Raw genomic sequence first — 9078 nt, forward strand, 5'->3', positions numbered from 1 at the left:
TGGCCAGGAATATATGATCAAGCGGAATAGGGTTGGCCGGTCGAAGTGTTTAGCCATAGACATAGTATAGTAGTTATAGACATGAAACCGAGCGACCAGGGGTAAGAGAAAGACATATTCATGTATTGACAGGTTAATGTATGGCAGCATAATCCTTTTTCTCTTTTACTCTTATAAATTTCGGTATTTCGCCATCGCCATCTACCTATGCTGCCATAACCCGACCATGAAAAAAAACCCGGTCGGTGATAAGGACAAAGCATGGCACTATTTTCTCTTTCCTCTTATAGGAAATCGCAATAAGACTATCTTTCTCTATCAAATAGTGTCAGGCCCTTGTGTTTAGCAGATGGCGCCAGCATAGCTTGCCCTGTCAATCCCTAGAATTGTGTCAAATTTTTGTTTTTTAATGCCCTGGATGCCAGCTGTCAAATTTTTGTTTTTTAATGCCCTGGATGCCAGCTCTTTAAGCCAAATCTCATAGAAAAAGGGGCAAGCTATGATGGCGCCATCTCTGCAAACCTTTGACAGTTGCCAACCCCATTTCACTGGAACTAATTTTTTCATACTATACTGAACTGTCACCCTATACATGAGAATGAACAGCGCCCTCTTGACAATGATCATATATTACTGGTCAGGCTTTTACTTATAGATTGATGCGCCAAGAGATATCTAAAAACTTTACTCATCATCTTCGTAGTCTTATGTATCTCAGTAGGAGTAGCAGAGAAAGCGTTATTATTGTTTGTCCTTGTTACACTTACATTTTTTTTATTCCCCACCGTAAATTTGTATGGTTTATGGTGGGCTACAAGCTACAAATATACTCGACCAATCACATTGCGTATGTTCTGTCCCTCACCGGCGCACGCGGTAGGGGACTATTAGGAATCATTATCACGAGCGCGTTAAAAAAGCGTTTGAATGAAAAAATAAATGGAAACATGTGTATTTGTTCACACGATGGCGGTAGCGTTTTTATCAAGCGTTGTTGGATTTCAACTTTAAGCCTTGGTCTTTAAATCGAATTTAGCGTGCGGGTAGATTCGAACGCTTAACGCGCGTTCAAAAAGCGCTCGTTGTAGGGTCACTTATACTTTTCTCTTTGGTCAGGACCGCATGCATCGCGTCACGTACGTTCGAGTTTCAGACTCAAAAGACTCTTTCCTACCAACACTGGTTAGGTTAGGTTTGTTTTATGGCAATCCTGAAAAGAAGTTACGCGTTTCTGAGAAAAACTCAACTAATGACCAATGAAAATGTGGACAAACAATACATTGACTTAAAAATATATGGGAAACAATAGAGACCCTTTTAGTATGAGGGCGCCGAAGGCGTACTGCTTCGTACCGCGTGTTAGGCCCTCAGTTTGCTTTGCCGTAATCAGGTAAAAATAAAACATCGTCTACATTTTAGTCATATATTTAGACGCTCTCTTGCACGGGCGGTTCGTAGCCCTCCGGCCTCTCGGACTTGTCGCCGGCCTCGCCGCGCTTGCCGCTGCCGCCCTCGCCGTGGAGCTCCATCAGCTTGGAGATCTCGAAGCGAGGCCGCTTGAGTACCTTTACCTGAGGAAAACGTATGGGTGAGAAATGTGCTTTAGAGGTGTAGGTAGAGTTGAAGATGAGAGATTGTCAGTGGTAAATCAAAAGGGAACAAATGTTTTCATCAGTTCTGTGTCATTGCGAGCTAGGTGGATCATCATTTAAGTCTTCTTAATTTTCTAAAACAAAGAATTTTTAAGTAAAAAAATATTGATTTTAACCCATATATGCCCATTGGGTCGTTTCCGACCCACTGAATAAAACTCTCTTATAATCATTAAAATTAGCAGGAGACAGAGCCTGTAACGTAACCTCAAGAAGAAGCTAAAACAAGTTTTTGGAATATATGGGTTAAGGTTGTATGGTTAGATGACATTGGTCACTGTACCCATGCTGTTTGGAGAAGTACCTACTTAACCTTTTCGACGCCGTGCAAGCACAAAAGCTGTCATCCAGATGCCACGTCACCGAAATGTCAAAACTGAAATTGTACTTTATGCACATGCATATAGGTCTATGTTGCTCTGTGGTCTATGACTGATTAATCTGTCTTTGGCGTTGAACCTACAGTCCGTATACCGGTCATTGGCGTCCAGAAGGTTAAGGATTGTACGCGCGATGTAGGAATCGCGTCGACGGGCACAGCGCCATCTATCGGACAACTGGGTAAAGTCACAGTATAAATAATAGTAAGTACTAGGTATAGAAGATTAACTCTCTAACAAAACGCGTCTATAACGACAGATATGACCGCTAGGTGGCGCAAGCGCGAACAGGCGTCCGTTCCGTAGCGGTGCGCGGCAACTACTATGGCTAGACCCCAGAATTGGTGTGGGCCGCATGTACTTGTAGCGGCGCGACGAAATCGCGGAGTGAGTCACGCCTGGTAGTTTACCTTCCTGATGCAGACATCTCGGAGCGGGTAGATGCCGTGGCAGGCCTTCTCGATATCCTTGGCGATGGAGTCGGGCAGCAGCTTGTTGACGACCTCGCGCAGCTCGGAGTTGGTGACGTCGCGGGTGATGATCTCGCACATCTTCTTGCGGATGGCGCGGACCTGGTGGAATATAATAAATTGGTTAGAATATTGATTCAAAGTAAAATTGCTTACCAAGTATATGGTATAGACTTATTTAAAGAAACTGAAATTCCTAGCTATCATGTAATTGTAACTATCTTTTTATACTTCGTTTTTTTTTAGCATTAAAAAAGTACAATATTTTGAAAAACGCTTTGAAAAAAATTGTATCTATTAGGTATTTATGAAACCGAAAGAATGTAAATGAACATATATGCACATAGGATTACTTTTACTTATAACTGTTCTCGTGTAAGTGACTTGTATGTCTTTTATGAGAATAAATATCTTTAAACCTAAACTTATATGCTATATATAGGTAATTGTTACCTATTTGCTGTGACTTATTTTTCAAAAGCGTTTTTCAATAAAGAGTTAAGTCAAGATCGTGTAGTCTTTTTTTATGCTAAAAAAACGAAGTATAATAAAATTAATAATGTTATTAGTAATGTAATGTAGCGACGACACAAAGTGATCCTTATGCAATAGTAATAAGACTCGAAATTGTGTGGCAGCATATAATATTCGCAGCATAAAACGATACGAAGACCATAAAGTGTAACTTCATATAGCTGGACTGCGAAAAACAACCTCACAAAATCCGGAAAAAACCGGACAAGTGAGAGTCGGACTCGCCCACCAAGGGTTCCGTACTCTTTAGTATTTCTTATTATAGCGACAACAGAAATACATCTGTGAAATTTTTTACTGTCTAGGTATCACGGTTCATGAGGTACAGCGTGGTGACAGACAGACGGACAGTGGAGTCTTGGTAATGGAGTCCCGTTTTTACCCTTTGAGTACGGAACCCTAAAAAATGAATAGTGAAATTTGAACCCGTAATGAAAGAAATAAAGTTGGGAATTTGTTTTTTTTTTTTTGGTAAACAAATGCGACTTTTTCAATTTCCAATTGCAATGATTTAAATTTGGACCACAGAATTGAATTAAATATATCATAGAAGACGCAAATGCATCTACTTCGCGTGACCGAACCCCGACCAAGCGTCGAGGTTGACCGTCGCTCTTTACAGTCCACGCGCGTCAGTTGTTGCAGCCGGACGTCCGTGAAAACTTAAAAAATACTTCGTTGCATGATAATTAACTGCAACAGCCCAAAAATTGCAAGAACATATTTCCTATCACAGATAAATAATTTTAAAATTATATTATGCGTAATTTTTTTATGAAAAAGTCGGCACGCTTGGTTTTAATACAAATCGTGGTATTTGCGTCATCTAGCGTATATATTAAATCTGTGGGTAGGACCTGGAGCCTTAGGAGGCTATTAGACATGTATAGTAAATAGTAAATTTTAATTGGTAAATTTTAATTGGTAAACTTTAAATTTAATTTGGTATTGACATGTTTTATTATTATCGTTTTTTACTTCTATTTTTATTAGTTTAATCCATGATCCTATTAATTGATTTTATTTTTACCTATGAATACCTACCTTTGAATTTTAGAATTGTCCAAATTAAAATGTTATTAAGTAATACTAACTCATTTTAGTTGTAGTATCTTAGTTTTTTAGTATTTAGTATTAATAATTTTAAATAAATAAATAAATATTAAATAATAATAAATATTATAGGGACATTCTTACACAAATTGGCTAAGTCCCACGGTAAGCTCAAGAAGGCTTGTGTTGTGGGTACTCAGACAACGATATATATAATACTTATACAAATACTTAAATACATAGAAAACATCCATGACTCAGGAACAAATATCTGCATGTGTTCATCACACAAATAAATGACCTTACCGGGATTCGAACCCAGGACCATCGGCTTCACAGGCAGGGTCACTACCCACTAGGCCAGACCGGTCGTCAAGACAAATTAAAACTAAGATTTTAATAATTTTAGTTTTAATTTTTAGTTAAGAACTTACTAACAATGCTATGGACCTATGAGTTGTCTGAAAATAAACGAATTTTATTTATTTATTATTATTATAGTAGGTATAAGTCTTTACCTGGGTGTGCTGGGCATAGCAAGTCTTGCGCTGGCTCAGCGTATCCTTGTTGGTGAAGCCAATGCAGAACACTCGCAGCAGGTAGCCATCGGTGGTCTTAACGTCAATGTTGGCTTCCACCAGGGTCTGCCATTTCTTGACCATCCATCTGTAATTAGAAAATTAGATTGTTGAACGAAATTTTAATTAAATAACCAATTAACCTTTAAGATTGTATCGACCGTTCAGTGGCGGTCATTAGGCGGATTGTGTTTTCTAATAAACCAATTAAATTTCTTAACTCAAGTGTATTAAAGTTAAAAAGACCACAAGATAAGGAAGGTGACTTTCCCGAAGACTGGAGAAGACACTCAAAAAACCATGATTGATTCACAAAATTGTAAAAAATTTATGTAAAGAATAAAGGCTCTCTCAATGGGTAGGTGGTATGTTGTTAACCTTTTCGACGCCGTATCAAACACAAAAGCAGTCATCCAGACGCCACGTCACCGAAGTGTCAGAACTGAAATTGAACTTTATGCATATGCACGTAGGTCTATGTTGCTCTGTGGTACATGACCGATTAATCTGTCTTTGGCGTTGAACCTACGATGCGATCTGTCATTGGCTTCCAAAAGTTAAAAAAGGTTCAGAGATTGTTAAAAATGTAGCAGCGACACAAAGTGTTCTTCTTACAGTGGTAACAAGACTCAATATTGTGTGGCAGCATATAATGTTCGCAGCATAAAACGATACAAAGACCATAAGGTATAACTTCATATAGCTGGACTGCGAAGATATCAAATCTAATAGTGACATTCCACGGAGTAATGCTCATGAAGGCTTGTGTTGTGGGTACTCAAACAACGATATATATATATAATATACAAATATTTAAATACATAGAAAACATCCATGACTCGGCTACAAAGGTTGAAAGGGGTAGTATAATTAATTTTAAAGAGGTCTAGAGATGGACAAATATACATAAATTTATTTTATGGAGGTAGACAAAGTGTGTAATGTGTTCATACCTGAGCTTGTCAGTGGTAAGGTCCATTCCGTGGAAGTTGCAGAGCACATTGCGGCCCTGGACATCCTCAGCGATGAGACGGAACTTGCGGAAAGACCTAGTACAAACGGCTTGGTTAATGTTTTAATAGCTATTGGGTTGAAAGTATATGGGAGATGTTTTTGAGCATTATCAGAAATAAAATCAAAAGGGAACAAACGTTTTCATCAGTTCTGTGTCATTGCGAGCTAGGTGGATCATCATTTAATGCTCATTAAAAACTGTCTTTTTTTAGATCCTTACAGTAACTTATTTACTAGCATAACTTAGACATGGCTAAATTTAGTATGCTAAATTTACAAGGTTCTTCCTGTTTAATTACTATTACTTAGATGCTAAATCCCTTTCCACATTGTCTAATAATCGGGTCCACACAGAGCGAGCATACGCGCGATGAAATTGCCTCACTATAGCTAAATGTAGCCATGTATTTATTTTATGTAAGGAATGATATCTAGAATAATACTATTATTTTAGAACATACCTCTCAGCATCAGTGTCGGCTTGAAGGTCAGCAAGTGACACCTCAAACACGCGCCCCTTCAGACCTTCGGACGCGATTTTCGTACCCTAGAAAAAAAAACACTGGTCAGAGACAAATTAAACTTTTTGAGGTTATGTATGCAATGAAGTGATTATCAGTGATAAATCAAAAGGGAACAAATGTTTTCATCAGTTCTGTGTCATTGCGAGCTAGGTGGATCATCATTTAGTACAATTTTAGTTTAATAATAATTATTGTTAATTATCTTAGAAACTTTGGCCTCAGCAGGTGGCCACTGCTTGAAAATGTATGATTTAATAAATGTTATAAACAGACAGACGCTAGAGCATTTATTTGTACATATATATTTTCAACCACAAATTGTACAATTATTACTACTTGGCAAACTACTCAAACTAAACTTTACAAAACTCCAAAACTCCTTCGTTATACATCAATTTATATGAAATTGTCAAAAAAGGAAAAGCTGCTGCTCAGTGTTTAAAAGTTTGTAGACCACGTGGTAGACATACTGCATACTCTATTTAATTGTTTTTGTAAGAGAAAATTGCAGTTGTGCACAAAGTGAGGTTAGGTTGTACTATATTCTAATTCTAACCTAAAAGTAATGGAAATGCAAAACTTACCTGGGTACGGTTGACAAGGGTGGTGCCCACTTGTCTCTTGGCGAACATGGACGGTGCTTTGACATCGTACCAGTCTTTACGGGTGAAAGGATCTACACTGAAAGCAAAATACAAAAAGTTTCATATAACCTTAAAACTTACCAAGCCACCGCTTGAAATTTAAATACATGTTATAGGTCACTTGCAATTTGGAAAGACTGAATTGATTAGAAGATTTTAAGATCGTGGATAATGTAAAAATATTCTAAGGAAACTTGAAACACGATTGACACGAGCCACTAAGAAATCGGCAAATATCCCAACAATCACAGATTTCACTTCGAATATATGATATTAAACACATTATCGGTTGATTATAATATCTTATGGCAGGCTTATTAAGCACTTACATCTTCTTCTTAACACCCTTTTTACCGCCCTTCGAAAGGCCTTTATTTTTACCGACCGCCATGACCACAATCAAACTTAAGAAAGAGTTTGGATTGTTTATGCTCACAGGCAAATGTCATTTTCTCCCGTAGGTTGGCTGAACTTTAGTTATTCTCTATGGGCAGTGTGTATTATTATTATGGTGTTATTGCTATGAATGAAAAATAACGAATTATTTAAAAAATATTTTATTCATTGTCAATTGGTTTATTTTACGTTGCAAATACTAAATTGTATGTAAAATCATAAATTCAAAAATATCAACGCTTAAATAACTTCTGATATCAACTGTCAATGTCAAACGTCACCTGACTGCTGTCATGTGTTCAAGTCAACTCGGCTGTGACGTAGGGTCTCAGCGTAGGGTTACCGCGTTATAACGAAAGTGGCTAATTTCGTGATAATATAATAATTAAACTAAGGTCTGTTTTTTATTCCGTACACTAAAAAGACGTTTCATGTGTAAGACATGACAAGTACCACATGAGATGTCATTTTAGTCTACGGAATAAAAAAACAGAATATCGTGGCACGAATCAATTGGACTTTTAACGTTTCTATAATTATTAAGATTTCAAATATGTTTCACTTTATATTTGGTTGTAGCGTTTCTTACGTTACGAGCATTTTAACTGCACAAGTATCAATATAATTATGATTGCTAAGTAGGTAGTTTAAATGCTACAAATCGAGATTAAACTAATTCTTACTTTGTCACTTAAAGCCTCACGCGATCACGCGCCACGTTGCGGAATTTCATTGTAACTAAATTTTTCTTACTAAACGGAACTGTCACCAGATACATAAGAATAACAGCGCCCTCTTGACAATGATCATATATTTCTGGTCGGGCTTTACATGTACATATGTTTTAGCAATTTTGGCCACGATTGTCTACAACAGGGTGTGTTGTTGTAACAAATACGTGATATTGTTAACTTATTTTTACCGTAATCTAATGCTGCAGGTTGCAGACAGGATGTATAATTATGTCGAAGTCATAGAATTTAAATAGTAGATTGTGTTACAAGGGAGCAAAATGATATATTTACGGCGAGGGCGTACATTGAATCCTAAACGAAGCGAAGGATTCTAAAGTGGAATCCTGAGCGTAGTGAGAGATTCAAGCGTGTTACGCCCAAGATGGAAATAATTTTGCTACCATGTGACACGTACTGCTTTTCACATTGCCTATGAGGTAATTATGATGTTTAAAAATATTATTTAAGTTAAAAAAATTATGTGCTAAATCTTTTTTAAATAGTGTCCTAGAACAGAAAAGTGTTACTTTGATCCCTCCTATCAGGGAAGAAAAGTGCCACTGATCCCTCCTAGCAGATTTTTCTGGTATTTTATTTATCAACCGATTTGATCTTAGGGCATAGGAGTTGATAATTTGATATGTGTTGGTTATTATTATAACCAGTTGCAGTTGGTATATTCTTCATAGGTAGTCAATCAAATCTTGTCAGTAAATAGGAACAAATAAAACTATACTCATCCTTTTCTTTTGGGTGCTAGTACTAGTGTAAGACAAAGATAGTATGATTCTCTCTGTTTATGTTTGAAATAAGGCAGTCCTTTGACAAACTATATCTTTGATTTTTAATTTAGGTTTTTTTATAACAATAAAAGGTATGTACTTACCTAAAATTATGCGTGGAGTCGATTTCGCAGATCTGCGACGCCCGCTCCTCACTCGCGTTCGCAGCTTCGCGCCGCGATTCGCGCACGAGTGTGGAGCGGGCTAAAAGTTCAGTTACAATCAAAGTGCTAAGCTAGTTAGTTATTTAATTAATAAATAAATAAATATTAGGGGACATCTTACATAGATCAACCTAGCCCCAAACTAAGCAAAGT

At 37.2% G+C, this 9078-nt stretch overlaps 1 protein-coding gene across 1 annotated transcript; it reads right to left on the minus strand.

Moving 5' to 3' along the window:
• Window positions 1-1409: 1409 nt before the first annotated feature.
• Window positions 1410-7333, minus strand: LOC134753535 (small ribosomal subunit protein eS1). The gene is made up of 7 exons (XM_063689446.1): window positions 7179-7333; window positions 6790-6886; window positions 6143-6228; window positions 5621-5716; window positions 4608-4755; window positions 2443-2604; window positions 1410-1571 (listed from the first exon to the last, which is right to left on the minus strand). Exons 1-7 carry the CDS (start codon window positions 7238-7240, stop codon window positions 1428-1430), a joined length of 795 nt encoding a protein of 264 aa, XP_063545516.1. The 5' UTR covers window positions 7241-7333; the 3' UTR covers window positions 1410-1427.
• Window positions 7334-9078: the final 1745 nt, after the last annotated feature.

The sequence above is a fragment of the Cydia strobilella genome, chromosome 27, assembly GCF_947568885.1.
Source record: "Cydia strobilella chromosome 27, ilCydStro3.1, whole genome shotgun sequence".
Taxonomy (NCBI): domain Eukaryota; kingdom Metazoa; phylum Arthropoda; class Insecta; order Lepidoptera; family Tortricidae; genus Cydia; species Cydia strobilella.

What these genes read in the sequence shown, in the direction of transcription:
- LOC134753535 (XM_063689446.1), bottom strand. Translation starts at nt 7,240, where the DNA reads ATGGCGGTCGGTAAAAATAAAGGCCTTTCGAAGGGCGGTAAAAAGGGT. An exon ending in GCTATGCCCAGCACACCCAG is followed by an intron (nt 2,605 to 4,607) that starts GTAAAGACTTAT and finishes ATATTCCACCAG; the next exon opens with GTCCGCGCCATCCGCAAGAA. An exon ending in GAGATGTCTGCATCAGGAAG is followed by an intron (nt 1,572 to 2,442) that starts GTAAACTACCAG and finishes CGTTTTCCTCAG; the next exon opens with GTAAAGGTACTCAAGCGGCC.